We start from the raw sequence: 27,478 nt of genomic DNA, 5'->3' as shown, positions 1-27,478 counted from the left end.
TTCAATACTACCCCTCATGCTTAGGATACACATGCTTTAATTCCCCATGTAGTTTTTCATAATAGGGCATATTAGACTTTTCGTCATCATACAAAGACTTAGGAGCCAGTTTAGACTTCACACATTTGCCAAACTTCTTTGTGTCATCCAGGGCCAAACTAGACACAGCATAAACAAGTAATATCAGTGTGTGTTTGCTTTTTGAATAGCAGATATGGTTTGGGACTGCAGCACACAAGAGGTTTTCCTCCCCCACTGTGGTATTAACAATTGACCATCACCACCTTATTTTGGATTTAGTCCAGTTAATTTAGAAGATTTAAACTGTTTATACAATCAAACCTCGGCTCCTGAACGCCTCCGTTTCAGAACATTTGGGTTCCTGAATTCTAAAAACCCAGAAGTAAATGCTCCGGTTTTCGAACGTTTTTCGGAAGCCGGGTGTCCAATGCAGCTTCTGCTGAGTGCAAGAAGCTCCTGCAACCAATCGGAAGCTGCACCTTGGTTGTTGAATATTTTGGAAGCCAAACAGGCTTCTGGAACAGGTTACGTTCGACAACCGAGGTTTGATTGTATATGGATCACCTGCCATCATTCAAGAAAGCAGCAGGTTTCCTTACTGCCCATCCTAACTAAATGCTTAATTGGAATTTTCTTCTAAGCTAGTTTGCACTCCAACAATAAGTACAGAAAAGGTTCAACTTACCCATTAAACAGAAGCTGCAATGCATGGTTAAGATCCCAAGCATAGTATATAAGATTTTATTTAGAATCATTGTGCATAGGCAGGAAACACTGTAACAAAATAAAGATTTTTTTTCTCCAACAAAGTCAGTAATGCTGCTGTATTATATGGTATATATTTCTATCTGGTGAGCATACCATTACAGTTAATAATGAAAATAAAATGGTTTTACATATCTTCCCTCAGCTAAATTTCCAAAGGAACCAGAAATCATCATTCTACTATTACTTCACACATTTCAGAGTTGAATCCTGAAAATAGGTTCCAGATCTGAACTTTTGACTCTTTGCTTTTGACAATGTTATTGCAATAGCTCAAAGCTTTTGAAAAGCTTCCTATTTTTTAAGGTCAAACAATTTAGAAAAACCTGCAAACCACAAAGCAGTATTACCACCATTGGAGTTATGTAGCATTTTAGGCTCCCCCTGCCCACAGTGCTCATGGGTAGTTTTTAAACAGTACTGCATGTACATATAGCAATTATAAAAAAACTGACAAGTGCTCATCAGATGCTCTCCTGTCCCCGAGAGTATGTGCTTATTCTTCTACACACTCCTGAAAAGAAAGCTAACTCATTTAGAACTCCTGAAAATAGATCTAACTCATTATCAGCAGCACTGGCTTTCACAGTCCCTGCGATCTTAGCAGTTATAATGGTTGTTCCCTCACCTGTTGCTATTTAGCTGCCACATCCCATTGGACCCTCCTGCCTATGTTAGACAACGTTAGTAGGATCTACTGTGAAACTTGTAGTTCTTGAGAAAGAATGCCACACTTCTTTCCGACTCTCAAACTACAAGCCACACAGTTCCAGTCTGCCGATAACATTATAGTTTAAAATAGGCACTGTGGGTTGGACTAGATGACCCTTGGGTTCCTTCCAACTTTACAATTCTAAGATCAACATAATGCATAAAAGGTCAACATAATGCAATTTAGTCCCATATGATTAAGCAATTATAAATAAATGAGTTCCCCCACCCTGAGAATAATGCACTCAGATAAACTGGTTTGTGCAGATCTTTTTGGGTAAGATACTTTGGTCATAATAACAGGCTACATCCAGCTAAATCCTACTTAGGGCAGACCCTTTGAAATTAATGTTTGGATTTTTAATTCATTTCAGTGAGTCTACTCTGAGTAGGACTAGCATCCAAGGCAACCTGTGTGAGAGATTGGGGGGGGGGAGGGAGATATATATGTAAATTTACAAAGCAGGAGGGGGGAAAATGAGGGCTGACAGCAAATGTAAAAAAGGATGAGACAGCTGCATATTCCTGCATTGCAGAGGATTGGACTAGATGATCCTCAACAGGGTCCCTTCCAACTCTACAATACTATAATTCTAGGGGTAGGAGCTATAACTGTCTCTCCCACAGTGGGTCTAGGCACTACTATAATAGACAGATCCTACCTGCTGAAGGCTTTGTTTTAAAGGGACCGGAAATCGTGTTCTACCTGAGTTATACATATATCACGTTTCTGTAGGGATACTTCGCATTTGTTGAAGGATGGAAGCCACCTGGAGTAAACCTTTTGAGAAAGAATGCAGGGTATCAATGATAAAAAAAGAAACAAAAGTTGGGTCAAGCTAGACGACATTAATTGTGTGAACATGATTAACTTAAAATCTTTATTTTGTTATGTTTCCCCTAGGATTTTGCCCTATAGGCTGGTCTTACATTTCCCCAAACCTGTCTATGCGCCACTGATCTTAAATTGTTTAAGATGCTGTACTTAAAAGGATGGAAAGTACTCTATTAATTGACAGGTTATTTTTCTAGTGTAATGTTAATAAACTGACAGTGCAATGTCAAGCATGTCTACTCAGAAGTAAACTCCACTGTGCTCAACTGGACTTACTCCCAAGTAAGCAGGTATAAGATTGCAGTCTCTCCTGCTGCTTCTCCTGTATTCTCCCTGTTCCTTCTCACTTTTCTCAAAATGTGAAATCCTTGTGTCTAATAGGAAAAAAAAATCTACTGGCAGAGCTGAGAAAAGCTGAGCATATGGAGTACAGCCAAAGTAACAGGGGAGCGCGGGTAGAAAAGGCAAGGCAAAATGGCAGTGTGTGCGTGCCACTGACTCCACCAAAGCTTAGGCTTCCTGATAATTATGTAATGATCTCTTTTAATAATAAAGGATACCCCGAATCTGGTAACAAAACACCCCACCGAACATCAGGGCTGTCTTCTCTGGTTGCAGGAATCCTCGGTGATAGAAACATGCCCTTGTGATGCATCCATGCGCTGGCAAGATACGTGTTTGGTCCGGGGCTGGAGAAGGGCAGAGGGACCATGACACTCAGGAAAGGAGGCTCCAGATTCGATGGGGAGACATAGGCACGTGGGAAACTTTGCCTTCACCCAGTTTCTTCCAAGAATTGCGCCTCCTCTTCCTCGCTGCTTAGCCAACCAGCCCCTCCCCAGCCTCGGTTTCCCCACCAGCGCCTGTACTGAAAAGCTGATATTGATGAGAAGCAATTCTCTCTCTTCCCCACCCCACTTCACCCCTTTCACTTTCTTTCTCCTTCTCCCCCAGCGTGTCTCTCTCTCTCCCTCTCTTTTTAGCCCTTTCAGACTTGCCTACATTACTACGGATTGTGGTGGTGGAAGGTGCCCTTTAGCTGCTGTTGTGGTTAAAAAAATCAGGAGTCATAAATGCTTCAGCTACTGCAAACTTCTACAGAACTACCAGTAGAACTTGACTTACTATCTGCTTACTCCTGCTAGAAGTCAAATTTCAGTGCAGAACAGACTGTCCACACACTATACCTTTGAAGCACATTCAAATCACATTTCTTTCTCTCTCATATATATATGGCAACTTTGTTTTGTTAAGGGTTGCAGGGAACTGGGGTAAACTACAGTGCCCTAAATTCTAAGAGGAGTATGCGCTTCAAATGTACTTTAAAAGCATTGAACATGGAGCTGAGAGACATTTAAGGACGAACAACATGCACAGGTGGCCCAGAATAAAGCCCTTTAAAGTCTCACCTGTCCAAAAGTCCTTAAAGAGAATTTACGTCTTCGGTTTGAGGGTTCAGGAACCCAGCGCTTGCAAACTGCAGCCGACAGCAGCATTCAAGCCGCTTTGGAGTTAGTTACCAGAAATGCGAAGTTGCGAAACTCGACGTCGTTCTCTACCCGGCGGATCTTTCAAGTACTCGAATAAACGCCTCGATTCTAGCTATTAAAAACAACAATACAAAAAACAAAAGGAAAAAACCCCACTGAGTTTGGACACAGCTTTAAAAAATAATAATAATCCTGGGAAGCGAAGAAGGCGGGCGGGGTGGTTGAGAAGCGTATACCGATGACGGGGGACGGGAGAATGAAAAGTAAAATGCGGTGCTCGAAGCCAAATGACTGTCGAGGTAATTAATAGCTGAGTAAGAAACTGCCTTTGCGCAAGAAAGACGAAGGAAAGGAAACCGGGGAAAGAAAGGGAAGCGAGAGGAGCGGCTTTTCGGTTGAAACTGCCAGGAAGCAAAGCGGGGAGGGCGGGAAGTGCCAAGCGAACCAGCGAAAGGAGCTTAGCGAGGCGGGAAGAAAGCAGCGTGGAGTGAGAGAAAACCTCGGGGTTCAGCCCACAACTGCCTCGCCGGTTCCTGGGGCTCCTCCGTACCTCCTCAAGCTAGAGCAGCCTCTCTCCCGGCCGACGAGGCCTCGCCTTCCCCGGCCCTCCGGACCGACCCGCGTGTTCCCTGGCGCCGCCCATCGTGTTCCTGTCCTGCTAAACTATTTGGGAGAACCCGTGAAGGGATTCCCAGTTTGAACCCGGCGGTTACGGGCAGGGCTGGGCCCGAGGCCAAGGCTAAGTGTGTATTGCGACTAAAAGTGAAGCCACATAAGGGAGGGAGAGGAGAGAGGGAGGAATACCACATGCCCAGGCCTGTGACATCATTTTAGTTACAAATAAAAATGAAATAAACAGGAGTAAGATCTGACGAAATAGGGTGGAAGGCTTATTTGAGGCAACGTCGCCTAAGCAATTTTACCTTGGTGGACGTTGCCTTGGAGCCAGTGTGTGGCCAAGGCTGTCATGGGGGTTGTTTTGTGAGGGCTGTTTTGGGGTTTTTTTTAAATAATAAAAATATTAATTGCACGGGTGTTTTTATTTTTCCGTGAATGTGAATGTATTATATGTATGTTTTAAATATGCTGTGGAAACCTTTCCCCCAACAAACGATTAAGGAATATACCGGTAATCTTAAGAGGTGAAATGTGCAACAGAAGCGTAATTTGCTGCTTTTCTCTCTTTCAGAGAGAGAGAGAGATCAGTCCAGAACAAGTCACTATGCTACTTATTGTGTAAGAGTCCTGAGTCTTTACTGTTAGGTCAAGCAAGGCAGCCGCAGGAAGCCCAATTTTGCCTGTCATGAAATGACAGCAACTTTTTAGTTATTATTGTATTTTTACTGCAAGGGGAGAAACGTTTGTGGGATGTTCTCCTGGTGCCAAAATAACTTGGCTAGCTACTATTGGCTTTGACATGAGGGTAGCAAAACGGTCTTTTGCACCAACCTGTAATGTTAAAAAATGTGAATAACCATATCTTCCTTTTTTTAAGGGCGGAAAGCAGTTCATTTCTTTAAAAAGAGGGGGGGGGGTGCTCTTCAGAGGCAGGGCACTGCTCAGCTAGGACCTTCTTTCCATTATCTACTGTGCATGGCACATGTGAGGTTTTTTCCTTCCATCAAGGAACCCAAGATGGCATATGGTTTCCAGTCCACACATTGATCAGACCAGACTCAGACTTTCAACTAGATTTACATGCCTTAAGTTAAGACTTTACTCCCTCTCCAAGGGAGGTGTAGAGGATAGTCACACAAGAACAGGCCTTTTCAGTGGTGGCTTCCCATCTGTGGAAGCACACTACTGTCTCTTGGCAGGAACCAAGCAGAAACATTTTTATTTATGCAGGTTTATGTGGTTTTTTTAATTGGGAAGGTAGTTAGACATGACTGTATCCTTTGTTGCACTCATCCTTTAACAGAGGTGGGGTTCAGACTTGTTCCTTTTAAATGCAGTAATATTGTTGTATGAGTATTTCTGGTTTTATCTGCTTTTGATACCTTTTTTATTTTAGTTTTACTGTGTAAATCATTTTAGGCACTAGAGTGCAAAAATGTGACTAATACCCTGGGGATCACAATCATAAAAAAGACTGTCTCTAAATATGTGTAGTCTTGACTTCCCCCTCAAGTACTAAGTGACCAAAACAACTCTCAGACTCAGGCTACTTGGAAAAAGGTTGGCATGACTTCATTAGTGCTCATGTTCCGGATGTGTCTTCCTTCCAAGATTTAAGCACTTGTCAAGGGACAGTGAGGGCACTGCCCAGATGACCCTTATCTGCATCAACACCCCTGAAGTCTTTTTATTTTACAAAAAAAGTCAGGAGAGCAATTTGGTTGAGGGCATAAACTTTCACCTCTTCAGTTTCCCTGCTCAACCTCCCTCCCTCTTAACTTCCCATTTCTGGAAGAAAGCGCTGCTAGGGAATTCACCTGGAAAATTTTGTGTGAAGGCTTAAGAAAACATCTGCCACATCGTCTACACCACATCCCAATCCAACAAAAGAAAAAGACATGGGAAGTCCCAATCAGGAAACCCAACAGTCACATATTCTTTGTCCCTAATGCTCCAATCCCATCTCCACTTACTGTGGGGAAAATTCCAGCGAACTCTATGGGACATACTCCTAACATAAACATATCTAAGGCTATGTTGTAAGTCTGTGCTTAACAGGCTTTCAGTCTTTTAAGATGGAAAATATTGCAACCATCTTCACATTTGTATGGCAAAACAGGCAGAAAGAGGATTTGCTTATCGATGTTTTATTTTTTGGAAAGCAGTTTGCAATCCTTTTTTCATTCATTTTCACAACATTTCCAGTGAGTGGTGCTTGCTGGAGACGGGCTTGCTGGAGACGGGCCACATCTCCATGGAAGAGTACATGTATTGCATGTGGAAAGTCCCAAGTTCAGCTCCTGACATTGCTGGCTTAAAAAGGATTACTAGGAGCAGAGCTAAGATATGGAGCTTTAATAATAGTGAGCCAATATAGGCTGTCGTCCTGTCATGTAGAATCCATCACTACCCTAAATTAACACTGTGGCTGCTGCTTTACATCATGGTGTCTGCCAACAATTTACCCATTCAATTGCTTCAAGCAAGTTAAAGCTACACAACACTACAAATAACCTAAACACTACATATGACCAACACCCAACAAGTTTGGAAGCCTACTAACATACTAACGAGGGACGCAGGTGGCACTGTGGGTTAAACCACAGAGCCTAGAACTTGCCGATCAGAAGGTCGGCGGTTCGAATCCCCGCGATGGGGTGAGCGCCCGTTGCTCAGTCCCTGCTCCTGCCAACCTAGCAGTTCGAAAGCACATCAAAGTGCAAGTAGATAAATAGGTACCGCTCTAGCGGGAAGGTAAACAGTGTTTCCGTGCGCTGCTCTGGTTCGCCAGAAGCGGCTTAGTCATGCTGGCCACATGACCCGGAAGCTGCCTGCGGACAAACACTGGCTCCCTCAGCCAATAAAGCAAGATGAGCGCAGCAACCCCAGAGCCGGCCACGACTGGACCTAATGGTCAGGGGTCCCTTTACCTAACATACTAACAATGTAAAGCAGTCACATGTGCCCAGGATTTGCGTGAAACACCTCCAAGGAAGTAAGTGCATGTCTGTATGGAACATTTACTTTCTTAAAGGGGAGGAGTGGGTTCTGAAGAGCTAATTTACATTTTGTATTTCTTACAACTTTCATAATAGCCCTCACAATAGTATTGGGGTGCATAAAATGACTGAAATTGATATGAAGTAGGATCCTATGCAATTTAAAGGCCCACACATGAAGGCAACATTGCCTAGCTTTTGTTCATTCATCTGAGATTTGCTCAAGACATCTTCACAGTTGACAGTTGCTAATTGTATGGGTTCTTTGTTGCAATTCAAGAAAGCAAATCATTTGCCACAAAGCAAAATTCAAAAACTTACTATTTTAATCCAGGGGTCAGCAAACTTTTTCAGCAGGGGGCTGGTCCACTGTCTCTCAGACCGGACTATATATTTGGGGGCGGGTGAACGAATCCCTATGCCCCACAAATAACCCAGAGATGCATTTTAAATAAAAGGACACATTCTACTCATGAAAAAACATGCTGATTCCTGGACCGTCTGCAGGCCGGATTTAGAAGGCGATTGGGCCGGATCTTAGAAGGCGATTGGGCCTTAGTTTGCCTACCCATGTTTTAATCAATTTCTCTGTTTACTGCTGTCTTTCCTTGGGGGCAGGGAAAAACAGAATGAACTCAATGTCTTCTATATGTATCTTTTTTTTTCAGATGAACACTCATATCTTAGCTTGCAGAGTTTCCTGTATGAATCTTGGATGATAAAAATGTGTTTCCCCAAGATACCAAGTAAACTGCATAATTTCAGGGAAAAGTCCTAGACATGACTGTATGCAACCAAGCAGAATTCTAGAGTTCACTTAAAAACAACTATAGGAAAAGCCAGGGGAGGGGGTGGAAGTGTTTGGTGCTGCTCTCTGAAGGCATTTGAACACCACCTGCTCCCCTTAACCCAGCCTTTGCTTCAGAGCTCCAACCATCCAACATGTACAGAGACAGAAAAGCCAAATAATTTTAAAGTGGGAAAATGTTTCGGGCCAAGAAACAGCAACAGCCATCCGGAGATGGAGATGGTTAAACGTACCACAAAATACTGTGAGCGTTATTCTTAAGGAAAACTGTTATTTAAGTGGTATTTTACTTTTATTCAACTGCTACAAGCTGGGGGGTATACCAGTTCTGTTTGGGATATATGCCAAACAGTTGGAATTATCATTGCTAGCAAAATGAGAACATTAAATGGTAAAGGGCTTTATTCAACAGGATCGCACTTCAATTTTCCGTGCAGCATTTGGAAGCATACATTAGGGCAATGAAAGGGTAGCTGAAAGGACTTCAGGAAAGTATATATGGAGTCTTGGATAAATGGTGTGGTGAGCCAGGTATGCATTTCTACTAAATAGACTTCCATTTAAAAACGAGCACTTATATCCATTTACATTGTTTTTGGTCTGTTCCATTATCCTAATTACAATGCAGGGAACAAAATATAATATCCCTTTGCCCAAGCTTTAAAATTATGTTCTAAATAAGAGCAAATATTTGAAGTCATTCCACTCACTGCTTATGCATGGGCATAATGCAACACGGATATATGAAAAAATGAGATTAATAAATAATTTGCTAAGAAATGCAGGTTAAAGTCTCTCGTGCCATGGTCTCAATCTGCTTAGGACCTCCCACACAAGCTATTTGATTTTTTAAGAAAACAAACTACACTATAAAAGTCATAGTTTGAGCCTGTGCAAGATATATTCCAATTTAGGGTCTGCCTCCCTGCTACAGAGCAGGACAAAATCGCAATACTTCCTTCCTGTTACTGTTTCTTTATCATTCTATAACAGAACACCACAATCAACAGAGAGAAACTTCAGTAGGAGATAAGTTGTTTTTCCATTTAGGATGAATAAAGCACGCAAACTGTGAATCAGGGTTTCTTGTCCACCATGCTTCTTAACATTTCCATGAAACCAGTGGGGAATATCATTTGGGAATTTAAAGTGTGGTGCCATTAGAATGCTGATCACACCCAGTTCTCTCTCTTTTTCACCGCCAAGCTCAGCAAAACAAAAAACCACAATGATAACACAAAATGAAAAAGCTAAACAACAAAATTGAAAATAGAGTCTTAAGGCTGAAAATGTTTCAATAGCCTTACTTAATGGTGGTTTGACAGATGAGATGTAACTCTCTTTGGCCACTGAAAGCAGGGGTTCAAAGCTGAAATAAGACTGTATTCGGTAAGTTCACACCTAGTACACTGATGGAGCCAATTAAAAAGTTTCACCAGCAGCCTCTTGAATCTCTGTTGGCTTGAATGCGTTTGAGGGATGAGGGTGCTGATGGCTTTGAGTCTTTCTCCCAAGGAGGTGGAGAAAATCTTTGTCTTCACCCAAAAGGAAAGCCCAACCTGGTGATAACAGAATAAATGATACAAGGAGGGAGCTGCAGCCCCAATATAGGGAAAGAGGTAGTAAGGGAACACCTAGCTACTTTAAATGAATTCAGATCTCCAGGGCCTGATGAGCTGCATCCAAGGGTTCTAAATGAGCTAACAGATGTAATTTCAGAACCTTTGTCTATGATATTTGAAAAAATCTTGGAGAACAAGTGAGGTCCCTACAGACTGGAGGCATGCAAATGTTGTTCCCCATCTTCAAAAGTAGGAAACAGGAAAACCCATGTACATGGGCTTGGCCAGAATTTTTGTTATGGGGGGCAGGCTTTTGTTGGGAGGGCAGAACCATATTTGTTTTGGTTTTGATTGAATTGGGTGGTCAGCTGCCCCCTGCCCCCCCCTTGGCTACACCCATGCCCAGGTAACTACCAACTGGTGAGCTTGACATTGATACCAGGGAAGGTGCTAGAACAGATAATTCAACAGTTGGTCTGTGAGCATTTAGAAAAGGATAATGTGATTACTAAGACCTAGCATGGGTTTCTCAAAAAATAAGTCATGCCAGACCAATCTGATTTCTTTGTTTTATGGAATTACAAACTTGATGGATCAGGAAAATGCTGTGGACATAGTGTATAGTGTCCAGAAGTATAGTGTCCAGATCAAGGGAAGTAATAAAGGTAAAGGTAAAGAGACCCCTGACCATTAGGTCCAGTCGTGGCCAACTCTGGGGTTGCGGCGCTCATCTCGCTTTATTGGCCGAGAGAGCCGGCGTACAGCTTCCGGGTCATGTGGCCAGCATGACTAAGCCGCTTCTGGCGAACCAGAGCAGCGCACGGAAACGCTGTTTACCTTCCCGCCGGAGCGGTACCTATTTATCTACTTGCACTTTGAACTGCTAGGTTGGCAGAAGCAGGGACCGAGCAACGGGAGCTCACCCCTTGGTGGGGATTCGAACCACTGACCTTCTGATCGGCAAGTCCTAGGCTCTGTGGTTTAACCCACAGCGTCACCTGCGTCCCTAAGGGAAGTAATAGTCGCATTCTATTCTGCCTTGATCAAACCACACCTGGAATACTGTGTCCAGAAGGATGCTGACAAGCTGGAACGTGTGCAGAGGAAGACAACCAAGATGATCAAGAGTCTGGAAACTAAGCCTTTTGAAGAGCACTTGAAGGAGCTGGGTATGTTTTGCCTGGAAAAGAGGAGACTGAGAGGAGATATGATAGCCATCTTCAGATATCTTAAGGGCCATCACATGGAAGAAGGGAGCATGCTTGTTTTATCCTGCTCTGGAGGGTGGAACTCGAACCAGTGGCTTCAACTTACAAGAAAGGAGATTCCAACTGAACGTTCATAAACACTTTATAACAGTAAGAGCTGTTTGGCAGTGGAACAGACTCCCATGAGAGGTGGTGGATTCTCCTTCCTTGGAGGTTTGTAAACAGAGGTTGGATGGCCATCTATCATGGATGCTTTACTTGAGATTCCTGCATTTCAGGGAGTTGAATTATATGACCCCCAGGGTCCCTTCCAACTCTAAGATTCTATGAATATAAGTAGTGTAGCAGCACACCCAGCTTTATGGCAGAGGCTTCATGGAGCTTGAGGAATGCAAGGGAATCATTCATTGCTCAAGTGGTTGATAGCAGCTTGCCTGATGTTTGGGGGAAGATAGCTGAGATGGAGATTGAGGACAGCAAAGTTTGAGTTGTGTCAGATAGGGGGGGAGTAGCAGGAATGCCCTCCAGGAGGTTTCCTGAAAGTGAATATGGTGTGTGACTTGCTTAATGCTAGCACTAAGGGAGAGGCTATGGCTAAGGCGCCTAATGTGCTCTGGTTAAAATTGTGGAAAAACTTGCTTGGAAAGAAGCAGTATGTTACAAAGACCCTGTGCCTTCTGCTCCCCTCCCCACTGAAGAGGGGGGTGATGTCCCAGCTTTTTCACTAAGAAGCTATATCCAGCATTAAGGCAAGAGCAGTAAAAGCAGTTTTGTGGGAAGTGTGATTGCCCACACTTGTGTTGTAGCAACCAGCGGTATCAGTTGCCAGAGGGGCAAGGTGACATTTCCCAAAGTGTAGATGAATTAGCTAATGTCTTTTAAAATATTAAATATTGCCCTTGAGTCACAAGACCAATTTTATTTTTCTTGGCAGGGGACACAAGGGATGTACTAAACTCAATGTTTTTTTTTCTTGTTTTTTTTTTCTTATTGTATTCAATTGAATGAATATCATATTAATTTCTGGTACTTTATCTTCTTTGGAGTAGTGTGTTCAAGATTTGCTAAACCATCTGCAGTGCCAAATGGCTGGGCAGTAAATCCTGCCAAAGTTCAATGACAGGCAATAGAAGTTGAGGTTTCTAGGCGTGATATGGTCAGGTAAAAAGTACACAGCTCTTTGAAGGAACCAATACCTGCAGGATAGCAGCCAGGTGTTGTGTATCATGCACTGAAGCCACAAAATGCATTAATGGATTACTGGAATAGTAAATCCAAATTGTGAGTCACCCAAATCCCACAGGACCCCTCTGATGGAAGATGCATTCCAGTTGCCAAACAACAGGCAGACTGGAAAGGGATTCCCTGTGGGAGAGCAAAAGGCGGGATAATGGGTGCTTCTCCAGTTCTTTGAGTGTGAAAAGTGCACCCTGCTGCATAGTTGCCTACACAAGCCTCTAAAGGTTCTATAGGGATGGATTGATGTGCCTTAAATGAAGGAGTGATAGGCACAGCTCCTACTCCTACTGACACTTATGGATAAATAGCCCCAAGATCTGGATGGACCCTGGAACGAGTTGCAAGTACTCAGGGTTGTGATAGACTCCAACTACCAAGGAGAAGTAAAAGTGATCCTTCAGGCCCTGTGGGAATTACCCTACCAAGCAGGGGAAAGGTTGGTTCAGCTGGAGAAAGCTGCCTACAGTGTCAGTTGAGCAGAGAGACCCTAACCCTATGGAAAAACAAAGGGTTTGGGCTCAAAAGGAGCTTCTGTTTGGTGACAGGAGCCCTCTAGCTAACTGCAGGCAGCTGAAGTGCTGAACCCGGCTGGGACAGCTACTAGTGCAATGTTGGTGCAAGGCGAAGATGTGCCCAGAATTGTGCCTAACTGATATCAGTTTGCTGATTAATAGGCTGCCACCCGAGAGGATTGTGGCAGTCGCAGTTATCATGGTCCTAAGCTTCCTCTACTGACTATATCCATCCAACTATCTGTAAGACCTGGGTACAGTGGTACCTCAGGTTACATACGCTTCAGGTTACAGACTCCGCTAACCCAGAAATAGTGCTTCAGGTTAAGAACTTTGCTTCAGGATGAAAACAGAAATCGGGCTCCGGCGCTGCGGTAGCAGTGGGAGGCCCCATTAGCTAAAGTGGTGCTTCAGGTTAAGAACAGTTTCAGGTTAAGTATGGACCTCTGGAACGAATTAAGTACTTAACCTGAGGTACCACTGTATTTGTCCTAGACAAAGTGACATATGCTGCTTTGTGTATAAAGACACTTGCTTGTTTGTAAAAAAGCCATCTCTTTGGTATGGTGTTCATCCCACATATGCAAAGGCTAGGAAACCTGCCAGGCTGCTTTACTGTAAGTCTACACTTTTCTTTAATAAAGCATTAGAACTGATCATTCCAATGTTTTTGACATCCTTCTTTGGTATCCCTACACAAAACCACTCCCACGAACCCTCGTTTGGGCCTGTGGTTCAGAACAATATCCACCGGTTATATTGCAATACTGAATGATATAGCTAGTAGATAAATGTATAGCAGTGTGAGATAGCCTCTGCTGAGAAATAGTACCACATGAGATGTGAATGAACATCTGTGCCATTCCCAAATCCCAGTTATTATTTAGTAATTCCACTCAGTTCAGCTGGACCTTGGTTGAAGGACTAATAGTTATGCACAAGATATTACTAGATGGTGTCTGCCCAACCTCATAGAAAAGAATGCCACAACCTCCCTGTAGGAAGTTTCATAGAAGATAAAAAGTTGGGTCACTTCTCCAGAACTGCCACCTAGGTCTTCCATTCATCCTAAATGAATATGGTTTTCACTCATCACACTTAAATAGGGTAGGCACTGGATTGTGAAATGTAAGACATACACACTGTAAGCATTCATTGTGGGTCCCCTAGAGATGGAATGAGTCTTGGTTATATAATTTAGAAAAACAAACTATTAACATCAATTATTTTTGTTTTTTAGATCTGCCAATTTAAAACAGAAGCATCAAACTGTATCAGCATTTTTGCTCGCTTTGTTCTTTCGTTGTTCCCATTTTTTTGGTACTCCACTCACTCCAAAACTTCGAGTCATTATGAGCACACCGAACGTCAACAGTATAGGTTGTACAATCCCACAGATTAGTGAGTTCAATTGTTGCGCTGTCTTCTTCCATGAAGTAATATTTCTGGAAATTGGACAGAATAACAGTTTTCCTTCAAAGAACACAGCAAAAATCATAGGTGGCAAAATATAAATACTGTGGTCTCTCTTGCTATCACTTACATTCCTCACCCTACACCCCACACCCCATTCTTACATTCCTCACCCCACACCCCAAGTGTGGCTCAGATGGTAAATTCTGCATGCCCAAAATTGGCATGCATTCTTGGCTCCTTCAATAAAATAACTGCTTACCAAAAGACAGCGCGCGCACACACACACACACACACACACACACACACACACTTATGGCAAGTACATGGAGAATGGAGAATGTGGAAATGGAAAAGGTTCAGAAAAGGGCAACCCAATTTATTAAGTGGATGGAGAAACTCTCCTTTGAGGAAAAGTTAAAGCATTTGGCACTTCTTAGTTTAGAGAAAAGGCAAGTAAGAAGAGATGTGATGAAAGTGAATGTTCCAGCCAAAAGTTGGAAGATTCAAGACAGAGAAAAGGAAAGGGAAAGGGATAGGGAGAGGGGAGGGAAGGGAAGGGTAGGAACTATGGAACTCGCTGCTACAGGCAGTATGTCTCAGAATATCTGTTGCTGTGATTCACAAGTAGGGAGGGTAGTGTGGCATTCAAGTTCTGTTTTGGGACTTCCCATAGGCTTCTGGTTGACGGACTACTCTGGGAAGGAGGATACTGAACTGGATGGGCCCCTTTGGCCTCATCCAGCAGAGCCCCTCTCATGTTCTTAGCTATTCTTACTCTTCTCACAAAAACTCAACTTATCTGCCTTTCACCTGGGACTCCAAGAAGGACTTATTCACCAGGATTCAAAATAACGAAATGTGACAAAGGACCTGGGGATGTGGCAGCCATCCCCTTGACTGACTTTGAAGCTGTGAGACACCAGACAAAATAGGGGCACAATTGACAGGTTAAGAATACAGTCAGAATGTCACCCAGATAAGGATGAGCATCTACATTCCACTACCTCGGTAAACTACTAGCTGATACTACAAGGATCAGACTGAGAAGATGAGGCCAACATGGACAACAGCAATAACCCCTGTGTGGTGGCCTTCCATGCTGTTTTTGAGATGAGTGTGGGAAGTGTTCTAACTGTGTGTGCAGAATGAGGCAAACAATTTTATGATAGAATACATAAAAAGATTCATTAGAGGTCTTGCCCACTGCCTGTAGTTATATGAGCTGGAAAAATTGCTACTCACTTACAATTCAACTTACCATGCCATTTTCCTTTATGGATTTATAACGAATTAGGCACCTCGTATTGTTCTCGGCACTTGGAGGCATTCGAGATTTTTTCCAATGAACTCTTAGCTTTGGCGGCATCCCTGGAACTGTTTCTATTTTAGTTATCTGAGGAGGATCAGACTTCACTGGAATTGAGAAAGAAAGCTCTCATGCTTTCAATGCTAACGATTTTACAACCAATCCTACCGGCATCAGCAAGAGAGAGTCTGCTGGAATGGAGAGTGGGGTAGGCTGCACACTTGAACCCCATTGCAGAATTTATATTTCATTTCTAAGCACAGCTATAAAATGATAATTAAATTACTTCTGTTCGGTGGAGGGGGACTGATGAACCTGATCAATGTGATGCAACACCACTGCCACACTTGGAATTAAACCCAGCTGGGTTAGAGGTAGAGGCAGATTATTGTTGTTGTGCAACACTAGTGTTTTCATTGAACGTTTTTATGCATATTGCTTGCGGAGGCGTTCAACAGGCAGTCTTGTAGCTGATTAGCTGTAATATATTGAAATGAATAAAATGAAGCAGGGGGATTGGAAGTGTTTTTACCTTTGCTATTAAGATTACGGTGTTCTCTATTTGTTGTGGTTTTAAGCAGTTATAAATGTTGTAAGCACTGAACTGTGGCTAATATAGGCAACACCTCATTTATGTGGGGTTTATGTCCTGGGCCTCTGCATCTGTCAGCGAAATGCACATAAATGGAGAGTCCTAGTGGCTTGCAAGGGACTCTCTTCTGGCTCTGGGGAGGGTCTACTTGCGAGCCAGGAGGACTCTCCAGAGTGCTCCCCACTTCTGGGTTCCTGGCACCATGTGTGTGTGCGGTCACACAAAGATAGAGCACACACAAATGGGGCGTTGCTTGTACATCTAATACAAATATTGCCTCTCTAGGGTCTGAGGCAAAGGTCTTCTACATCATTTGCTACCTGATCCTTCTACAGGAGATCTGAAGGATCAAGCCTGGGACCTGCATACCAAATATGTACTCTGTCACCAATCTAATGACTTTCCAAGACAAAACCATTTGACCTTCAACAAGCTGATACTCTAGTGTAAGATGTGCCATCACAAAACGTCACTAACCAAAGCCAGAGTACATATTGAACCCCTAATCCTAACAGCCACACAGGTATTGCAGTCACCATGAGTTCTGAGGCTGTCCAATCACAGAGATCTCAGCCATCTGTCATGGATGCTTTAGCAGAGTGTCCTGCGTTGCAGGAGGTTGGACTAGATAACCCTTAGGTCCCTTCCAACTCTAAGATTCTATGAATGTTGGAATTTCCCACTCATTCAATTTGGGGGTTGGAATTGGCTTGACACCTTGATTGCGTAGCGGAAAACCTCATTAGTTTTCTGTGCCCTTCTACCTTCAACCTCCCTCCTTGTATCCTACCCTCTAGCAGTTTTAAGAGCTGTTTGAAAGGTCTTGTGCATACATCAGAGCTGGACTACAAAACAGTTGTTTAATTCAGGAAAAAAATAACCACGCCAAGTAGACATGAAAGTGATAAGTAGGCTTGTCTCCTTCAAAAGGCAACTGATTTGTACTGCTAAGGGAAGAAGCGAGATAATGTGGAAATGTAGCTATGCATTATATTATGGCACTGCTTATGAGCCATATTGCAGGAAACTATGGACCACTTAGGGACGCGGGTGGCGCTGTGGGTAAAAGCCTCAGCGCCTAGGGCTTGCCGATCGAAAGGTCGGCGGTTCGAATCCCCGCGGCGGGGTGCGCTCCCGTTGCTCGGTCCCAGCGCCTGCCAACCTAGCAGTTCGAAAGCACCCCCGGGTGCAAGTAGATAAATAGGGACCGCTTACCAGCGGGAAGGTAAACGGCGTTTCCGTGTGTGGCTCTGGCTCGCCAGAGCAGCTTTGTCACGCTGGCCACGTGACCCGGAAGTGTCTGTGGACAGCGCTGGCCCCCGGCCTATAGAGTGAGATGGGCGCACAACCCCAGAGTCTGTCAAGACTGGCCCGTACGGGCAGGGGTACCTTTACCTTTACCTATGGACCACTTAGAAACAAAAAGCTGGATTTGTCCAAAGTGGTAATGCGTATAAATGAAAGCATGGAAAGGTTTCCAAGAGATGAAGCTTTTCAAAATCCGCATAGGAATGTAGATTTATGCAAAATAGAATTCTTCAGCAGGGTGCTGTCAGTGTACTAGAGAGACTGGGCTGGTACCCTAAATGTTCCTGGTAACTTAAGAGTATTAAAGTATTAATGCCTGCTGCCTCCTTCTCAAAGCCTAGGAAGCTTCTGCTCTGCTTATGGAGGGAGGTGCAGTGCTCCAAGGGGGTCCAAGAGCCCTTCTACCATCTTCCCTAAGCCCACTCGGCTTTGGTAAGGAGGCAGCAGGGCTCCAGTATCCTGTCAGAGGCCTGGCAACTCCTTCCCAAAGCCCGGGAAGCTTCTTCCCAGCTTAGAAAGGGAGGCACAATGTTCATGCGCATGGCGTTGTCCTGTCCCAATCACACTTGGAAGCTGGCACCTCTGGCGCTAAATGTTATCCTACGAAAATGTTCACTGCATGCCACTGGAATTCTTTTATCTCTGCAGTAGCAAAAGATGTATTGCATAAGAACTGGTTGCTCAAACACAGTCTATGTTTCTCATATTTTAAATTGCTTATGAACTTACAAATTGTTGTAGAAATTATGCAAACAGGCTCTGAGGTTGCTGCCCCCAAGCTATTTCTTGCCGTCACCCGGACACGATATTCCCGAGCAGAAATTGGTTGATTGAATAATGTACATGAAGCACTTTTGGTTGAGCAGCTTAGTATCTTATCGCCTACTAATGTCGAAGCCCCTTTCGCTGAGCAGTTTTCTTCCTCATTCGGTGCTAACATCCTGTTTGTGAAAAATGCAGACGGTGGGGAGAAGAAGAAAATTAGTAAATATTTTTGGGGGAAGAAGTGGTTAAGAAGCTCACATTTAGAATCAAATCCAGGACTGAAATATGTTGAGCACAATTTAGAAAAGAAAAGTAAAAGGTGAATTATGCTTTTAATAATGACAACCAAAAGTTGAGAACATTCAAGTGCCACATATTTCAACAGAAGAAATTTAAAGCATGCGTTTCTCCCTCACATAGAAATTAATAGGATGAAAATATCCTGCAGCCAACCTAGATGCAATACGAGATTCTTGATTAAGATCTTACATGCATATTTATTTTATTTTTTAAAAAATATCTTTTTATGCATTGGTAACCACACACAGCTACTTTGAAGATTAAAAAAAATGTTCTGGGACAGTAAGTTAAACTTTTTCCTCTCTTACCCCTCTCCCACAGAGCTATTAGTTCTACAGGTGAAAAATCAGACATGGGTGGGAGTTAATTTAGATCAAAGAAAGAGCAAAGGAGAAAACGATAAACTTCCTCTCCCAGGACAATGCTTCAAGTGGCCATCTAAGGCTGCTAACCTGGGGGGGGGTGTTAAAAAATAAAAATAAAACAACCCTATAGGAGCTCTACATCACAGATGTCCCATGTATCGTCTGAAGTCTCGTTAGGCCTGGGTCACCACCATAAAAGTGCCCAGCTGTATACCAGCCAGAAAACCCAACATCCCTACAACTCACCCTGCTAAGGACATGGAGGTACCTTGTGCTTAGCAGCTGGAGCTGAGTATTGCCTCTTCCTGCACCTTCCTGGCCACATATCCCCAGTTAAAAACAAAAATTATTCTTTGCATTGCCAGTCTGGAAACACTATGGATAGTAAGAAAGTTCTAGGCTGGATATAGTCAAGGGTTTTTATAAGCAGTACAGGTGGCAAAGAGAGAAGCACAATTCCTTTTCCTATAGGTATTAGTTAAGGCTGTACCACCATTGTCATTTGTCAAGCACATATGGCCATTTTTGGAAGCATTATTAAAAACAAACAAACCTCAGAACAAAAGCTGACTTTGAGATACATATGGAACAAATATTATTTCTTTTCCACTCTGAAAAAATGTTATTGCAGTGAATAGATATTGAAAAGAAGATGGCATACAGTGAATGCACATGGATGAAGACTTTTTGTGGGCTGAATCCAACCTTTGTTATAATTACAGACCCATTGAATTTAATAGACATAAATGGATAGATATATGACACATATGAGTGCAAAGAGGGGCAGAAAGTAAAACTTTATGGTACAGGCCACCCCCAAGCCCTGCCAAGCTTGTGCATGGGATTCCAAGGGTCTTGGTCCTCAACCATGGTCTGTGCTCCTTTGGAGAATTGAAGATGTAGCAGAGACTGTCATAGCTTTAAGAAATATGATTTATTCACATATTTACACCAGAATTTGGAAGGAAGGAGTCCAGATCTTACAGCATGATCATCCCAAGAAGGGTTTGTTTCCCTCAGCTGTGCAGCACTTGAGTCCAAGGCATCTCTCCCACCCTGCTTTCAGCCAACCTGCCCAAGATGGATCTCAGTCTTTTTTTCTCACCCTTCTTCTTCCCAGCACACTTTTCCTGTCACCTCTCTCACACACAGTTACGCTGGCAACCTTTGTCTGCCCAGCCCAAGGATTCCTCTTAGATGGGCAGTCAACACTTTGCCATGTTAACAGATTTGCTCTTCACTAGCTTGGCCAGGCTGATTGCATAAACCAGCATAGGAATTCTTTGTCTGACACAGTTCTGCAGCTTGTATTTTCATTCATATCCCAAGTAATACAAATCCTACCATTTATAGGGTTTAGGGCAGTCCCCACCCAAACTTCCAGCTATATATAGATAGTTGTTGTAGAGGTATTTTTTAGGAGGTTGTATGGCTTTAATCCTCTTAATCTCACTGTATTTCTGAAAATTTAATTATATTGGTGTACAACCCTGGAATTCATTTTTGGATAAAATGCATTTTGTGTTCTGCCAGAGACCCCATGGAAGCCATTTTGTACTGTGCCACAGCATACCCACAGCAACCACTTCGTGACTGGTACCCACACCCCTTTATATAATATTAGTAGCCAAACTCTTAGCACTTACTGTTTAGTGAGAGTATAGACTGTTTCAGGGTCCCTATCATATGTCCAGACGCAAGTAAGAGTTGAGCCAAATTTGTAATAAAATAAGCAGACAATAATTTCAGGAGGCTGTGGAGGAGCTGCAAGCAAGAAAGGAAAAACAACAGATTTCTCAGGCATTTGAATGACCAGTTTCGTTTGGTAAAAAGACTTTAAACTACGTGGCATCAGTAAAATCTTACAATTTATATCTTTTAAAATATTACACCCACTAGGATCCCATTCTGCGTAAATATTGTCAAAAAATTTCAAGTATCATCTTCATCTATTTTTAAAGAAAAATCATTTAGATCAGATATACTAACAGCAAAACACAAAACAACACAGTAGTGATGGAAAAATGAACAAAGAAGGGTTCTACCTCGTCCCTTTAACAAATTCATGTGTTGTCTACCACCCCTCAGACTTGACATACACGTTTTTTTCTTTAAAAAGTAATTCTTATTAAAGATTTTCTTGGTTTACAAAAGTACGTGCATTGTCTCTTTTTTCACGTTGTAAAGTCTTTTCTACAGATCAGTTACATTTGTTATGAGACATTAGTGTTGAGTACAGTATAAGGTTGGTGAAGAAGTGGGGGGCAGGGGTGATGGTGAAATTTATATTTTATTTTTGGGGGGGTATGTGTGGGGTTTTGTGTCAGCATCAACTGGATAACATGTTTTAATTCCCCACATACTTTTTCATAATATGGCATCTTGGACTTTCTGCCATTATACAATGACTGTGGAGCCAGTTTAGACTTCATACATTTGACAGCTTTCTTTGTACTACTCGGGCCAAACTAGACTCAGCACTAAACAAGTCAGTGGGAATCACATCAGTGTGCGTTTTTCTTTTTGAAAAGCAGATATGGTTTTGGACAGCAGCACACAAGGAATGCTCACTCCCAACTGTGGTATCAACAGCTTGCCTAAACAACCTCTTTGGCCCTAGGAGGAAGTTCTCTTATTTGGGGTTTAGTCCAGTTAAATTAGATGTTTTAAACTGTTTATAGTGTATATAGATCACCCACCTTCATTCAAGTCAGCAGGAGGAAGTTGATACTATTGATTTCAATTTAAAAAATTCTGTAGGCTTAGGATTGCAGTCTAATAATAAGTGCAGAAAAGGTTCAACTTACCTAGGGAACAGAATCCACAAGGCATGATTAAGATCCAAAGTGAGGCTTGGAAGATTTTATTTAGAATCATTGTGTGGAGGCAGAAAACACTGTAACAAAATTAGGATTGTTTTCTCCGTTCAGGTCTGGAGCACTCCTGAATTATATAGTACAGGCATCATTCCCCCCGCCCCCACTTACACATGTTTCACTTGCGCATGACCACAAGTCTGCACCGTGCCGGGAAAGAAAGGAAGGAAGGAAGGAAGGAAGGAAGGAAGGAAGGAAGGAAGGGATAGATAAACTCATACCAGGAAATGGCAGGAGAGAGCTGGAGAGTCCTTGTGGCTTAGGAGAAGATCCTCCCCAGAGCCCAAAGAAGCACCAGTATGGGTGGGAGGAAGCCTTGAAAAGACCCAAGGTGCACTGAGGGCTTTGTTTAGGCTACTAGCCAGCAGCCTCCAGCCAGAGACTCTAGATATTTTGGTCTGGATTGGAGAGATGGTGGGAGAGAGAGCCTGGAGAACAGGGGGAAATAGACATTTAGGGGCTTTTTAAAGAAGTGCCCCCCACTTTATGTGATTTCACTTATGCACGTGGGGCCCCGGAATGAGTGGTGGGTGGGATGTGCATGGATATGCTGTAGTGAAATTAAGATTTTTCTTCTCCAACCAGGTCAGAAATGCTCCTGTATTATATAGTATATATTTCTATCTGGTGAGCAAACAGTATAGTTTATAATGAAAATAAAATTGTTTGACATATCTTCCCTCAGCTAAATTTCCAAAGGAACCAGAAACCATCATTCTACTATTACTTCACACATTTCAGAGTTGACTCCTGAAAATAGATTTCAGAGCTGAATTTTTTGCTCTTTTGTTTTTTTGAGAGTCCTGTTGCTGTAACACAGAACTTGTGAAGCAGGCTTCCTATTTATTGGGGACAAATGATTTAGAAAAAACCTGCAAACCACAAAGCAGTATTGCCACCAGTGCCACTCCCCACAATCTCAGTGCTCATAGCCAGTTTTTCAACAGTAATGCATGTATAGTCTAGTCTAGTCTAGTCCCTGGGATCTTAGTGGTTATAATGGTTGTTCCCTCACCTGCTGCTATTTAGCTGCCACATCCCATTGGCCCCTCCTACCTGTGTTAGACAACGTTAGTAGGATCTACTATGAAACGTAGTTCTTGACAAATGATGCACACTTCTTTCCGACTCTCTTTCCAGATATAGCTCAGTTGGTAGAAGTTGAGACTCTGAATCTCAGAGTCATGGGTTTGAGCCCCACGTTGGGCAAAAGATTCCCACAAAGTTCCTGTTTGAACATAACATTACAGTTTAAAATAAGCTTTCTTTTTGCTCCCTCGGGAAGCACTGGGGCAAGAAAAAAGTCTCCTCTGCCACCACTGCCCTACATTTGGCACCAGCATGGATGCAGGAGTTGCCAGGAGGAGGCATACAACATGCCATCCTTAAGGACTCCACTCCAGATTTGTTAAATCCATTGTGGGGAATGAAAAAATCAGGTTGCTACCTCCGAGTATAAGGCAGTATATAAATTCAATAAATAATAATAATATTTTTTTCAGCTCACTGTTAATTCATGAGTCAATTGCTTCCATTCTATGATGTTCACTATTTGTAGGAATAATAGAATAATAGAATTGTAGCGTTGGACGGGATCCTGAGATTCATCTAGTCCAATCCCCTGCAATGCAGGAATCTCAGCTAAAATGGCCATCCAAGCTCTGCTGAAGAACCTCCAAGGAAGGAGAGTCCACAGCCTTCTGAGGGAGACTGCTCCAAAGTTGAACAGCTTTTACTGTCAGAAAGGTTTTCCTGAACCTTTGTCAAAATCTCCTTTCTTGTAACTTGTGGGATTTACATTTTTCTTTTCTTTTATACTATCTAATGCAAAAAACCCAACCCCTTAGAATTAAAGAATTCCCAATCCAGGATTAAAAACTGAATGAATCTTACTTTTGGTTACTCCAGGCTTTGAGCATGACAATCATGAGGTGGTGAAAGGCATCCTTCTGTTGCTGTTGTTAAAAAATCAGGCACCAGGAACGCTTCACCTACTGCAGTTTCGAAAGACTTACCAGTAGAACCTGACCTACTATCTGCCTACTCCTGGTAGAAGCCAAATTCCGGTGCGGAACAGGCTGCCTACACACACCCCCCCCAAGGCAACTTTGCTTTTTTAAGGGTTGCCGGGAACTGAGATAAACTTCAGTGCCCAAAATTCTTAGGTGAGAAGTATGTTCTTCAAATGTACTTTAAAGGTATTGCACATCAAGTTGAGAGTTATTGAAAGATAAACAACATGTGCACGTGGCTCAGACCAAAGCCCTTTAAAGCTGCACCTGTCCGAACGTTCTTAAAGATAATTTATGTCCTGTTTTGAGGGTCTGGGGTCAGGAATCCGAAGTTGTGAAGAACGAATCGAAGTGTATTCTCTACCATAGCTGTCAACGTTTCCCCTTTTTTAAGGGAAATTCCCTTAATAGGATTCCTCGCAAGAAAAAGGAAAAGTTGACAGCTATGTTCTCTACCCAATGGATCTTTCAAGTCCTCCACTGGAACTCTTAATATCAACAGCACAAAGCAAACAAAAACCCCCGCTGAGTTTGGGCACTGTGAAAACAGCCAAAGAAAGAAAGAAAGAAAGAAAGAAAGAAAGAAAGAAATCTGGGGAAGTGCAGGAGCCGGGGGTGGGAAGAAGTGTACAATGACGGGGAGTGGGAGAATGAAAAAGCAAATGTTGCGCTCGAAGCCAAAGGACTCTTGATGGAGTAAGTTGAGTAAGAAGCTGCCATTGCGCAATAAAAGATGCAGGAAAGGAAGAAAGGGAAGCGAGAGGAGCATCTTTTCGGTTTCAACAACTGCCTAGAAGCAAGGCGGGGAAGGGTCTGTCGAGCCAGGGAAAGGAGTGTGTGAAGAGGGGGAAACCTCGGGGCACAGTCCACTCACTGCTCCTGGGGCTCCCCTACCTCCTCAAGCTACAGCAGCCTGCCACGTGGTCTCTGCCAGAGCCTGAGGCCGAGCTTTATATGTCTTCCCCGCCCACCATGTTCCTTCTCTCCCTCTCGGCGGGCCTCATCGGCCTCCAAACTGGGAGAATAATTGTGGAGACTTCCAGTTCTAACCCACGCAGAGCACGGCTGAAATGATTGAAAAGCATTAAAAATGTACTCAATGAACTGAGGTTCTGCTCCCCCCCCCCTCGTAATGTCCTTTTTTCGGGGAGATGAAAAGATGGGCTAGAATGCATTGCGACTAAAAGTGTAGCTACTTAATGTGAGGGAGGAACACCACCACATGCGCAGACGTGGAATTATTTTTAGTTATAAAGTAAGAGTTGTGCCCATCACCTCAGACAAAATGGAGTGGAAGGCCACGTAGGCTGAACTTGTAACTACAGAGGACATGCCGATTAATTCTTGGTGGACTTATGACGTTGCCTTCACGTTTTGGGAGTTTATAAAAACATTAATTGCATAGCCTTGTTTTGTTTTTGGTGAATGTGCCTCTGTTGTATTATATGTCTATTTTTAAATATGCTGTGAAGACTTTTCCCCTAATAAACTGTCGTCTAAAGAGGTGAACGATGTGACTGAGGCGTAATTTACGGCTTTTTTCTGGCATGTTCTTTCAGAGAGAGAAATTCATCCATAACAAAATTGCTACGTTGCTTCTTGTGAAAACAGTCCTGAAAGTCCTTCTTGTGAAAATCCCACTACTATTAGGCCGAGCGAGGCAACCACAGGACACATGAAAGGACCTCAGATTCTTAGTTATTATTGTATTTTTACTATGAGGGGAAAGACAGCTGTCTTTTGCACCAGCCTGAAATAATAAGTGTGAAGAGCCATATCTGCCCATTTTTTTAGAGCAGAAAGCAGTTCATTTCTTTATAAAGAGATGCTTTTCAGAGACCGGGCACTGCTCAACCAAGAACTTAAAATATATTATTGTGTGAGAAATTTATATTCCGGAATGCCAACTTGAATAAAATATTGTGGGGGGGGGGGAGGCCCACCCCACGTAATCAAGCACAAGACATGGCACATGAACCCCATCTGAATGGCAATGCCTATCAACTTTTGGCTGGTGGCCCCCTCACATATTTAAGCTGAGGTGAAGGGACCTCGGTCCCCCTATGGTTACTTTGTTGGTTTTCTCTGATTTTAGTACTTTCTGAATAGGTTCTCAAGGCCAATTTTAGGTAGTTCTTACAACTTTCATAATGGCCCTCACAATAGTATTGGGGTGCATAAAATGACTAATAGATATGAAGTAAATTGCTATGCAATTTACAGGCTTGCACAAGCATCTTACATGAGGTTAACATTTGTTCATTCCACCGAGATTTGCGCTCAGGAAAACTTCAGTGTTGACTGTGTTAATTGTATGGATGCTTTGCTGCAATTCAGGAAAGCAAGCTGTATTTCCTTGAGAGCAAGGAAAAACAGAAGGAATTCATTTGTTTGCTTCTGTATTTTTAAAATGAGCAATCGTACCTTAGCTTGCAGTGTTTCCTATAAGAACCTTGGATGGTAAAAATGTTTCCCCAAGATACCAACTAAACTGCATAATTTCAGGGAAAGGTCCTAGACATGACTACATGCAACCTAGCAGAATTCTAGAGTTCATTTAAAGACTATAGGAAAGCCAGGTGGTTGAGTAGGAGTGTTTGGTGCTGCTCTCGGAAGGCACTTGAACAGCACCTGCTCCCCTGTAAATTAAAGTGGGGAAATGATTTGGGCCAAGAAATACCAACAGCCGTCTGGGGAGGAATCATGGCGGGCTAGAAGTTCCCTGTTGACAGCTCATCAGCAGAGATAATTATGTGGTGATTAATGATAGCCAAGCCATAAATCTTGGCTATCACATTATCTCTGGAGAAAAGGGCTGCTTTTCCATGGCAGGAACTGAGAAACTTTCCAGGGACCTATACGTAGGGCGGTGAGTGACCAACTGCGGAAGAAAAACAATTTGTCTAAATGCTACATGCTAGTCCTAGGGTTCTTCCAAACGTTAAAAAAGAACTTAATCCAATCTATTATTATAGCAACAGTTGCAACTCATTCATTTGGGGGGGGGTTACTGCAAAATGCAACTATTGACACATCATTCTGCTTTATTTGTGTAACTAGTTTTATGAGTATCAAAGAAAAATGGGTGAACATCAAGAACTGAACTTAACTTCAGCTTATAGCCACTCCGACCATTACTGAATTTCAAGCAAGTTTCTTTTTTGACATCCTCAATCATGGTCAGAGTGTTTGCTGCTAAAAGTGTCACCAATGCACTTTCAGGCTGTACTTACGTATTTTTAATTAGATACAATTACTGAAAATGTCAAAATCTTTGTCAAGCTCACCTATATGTTCTCACATCCAAGTGTGACAAAACCATACAAGTTTTGTGAAACTTTTGTCCTGGGCACCAGCTCAATCTGCTAAGGAAACAGGGTGATGTGTATTTGCAATGTCATCAAAAGGAAACGCCTGCACAGTAGCAGCTGCAGTTGTGTACAGTACTAGATGAAAGTTTTAATTCCAATGTACTTTCAATGTAAGAGGGGGAAAAGAACACTGTGCAGCAGGGGAGAACAGAAAATACAGGGTGTATTGCCAACATTGACACCAATGTACAAAAGTCCACTTTGATCATGAATATTGTTTGCAGTCAATCTGTAACCATCATACAAGCCATGATGGTACTATTTTTTTGAAAGGATTGATGGAATTAGGGAAAAGCAGGAAGTGTTAAGCTTTCTCTTTGCCTTAATACCTGCATGTCAAAAAGCACAGGGCGGTGTGATTATTATGTACTGCACAGAACATGATCCTAAGTTTTTATT

General features: G+C 42.7%; 1 protein-coding gene across 10 annotated transcripts in view; it reads right to left on the bottom strand.

Annotated features, from left to right (window-relative positions):
- The window catches only part of IL31RA (interleukin 31 receptor A), a 44,732-nt gene extending 19,923 nt beyond the window's left edge, over positions 1-24,809 (bottom strand). Inside the window, exons 1-5 of one of the 10 annotated variants that reach the window (XM_053408190.1) lie at positions 4,373-4,595; positions 3,742-3,934; positions 2,160-2,278; positions 1,823-1,908; positions 707-795 (exon numbers count right to left, since the gene is read on the bottom strand). In XM_053408190.1, coding sequence (XP_053264165.1) covers positions 707-776 — 70 coding nt within the window. In that variant the 5' untranslated portion in view covers positions 777-795; positions 1,823-1,908; positions 2,160-2,278; positions 3,742-3,934; positions 4,373-4,595. Of the gene's footprint in view, positions 1-706; positions 796-1,822; positions 1,909-2,159; positions 2,279-3,741; positions 3,935-4,321; positions 4,596-20,466; positions 21,599-21,627; positions 21,786-24,602 lie in introns of those variants that run through there. The other 9 variants (XM_053408191.1, XM_053408189.1, XM_053408192.1 and 6 more) reach the window with 9 other exon arrangements.
- Between the last annotated feature and the right edge of the window lie 2,669 nt (positions 24,810-27,478).

The sequence above is a fragment of the Podarcis raffonei genome, chromosome 11, assembly GCF_027172205.1.
Source record: "Podarcis raffonei isolate rPodRaf1 chromosome 11, rPodRaf1.pri, whole genome shotgun sequence".
NCBI lineage: Eukaryota > Metazoa > Chordata > Lepidosauria > Squamata > Lacertidae > Podarcis > Podarcis raffonei.
Note: the sequence above shows the minus strand (reverse complement) of the source record. Positions and strands in the feature narration are given on the sequence as shown.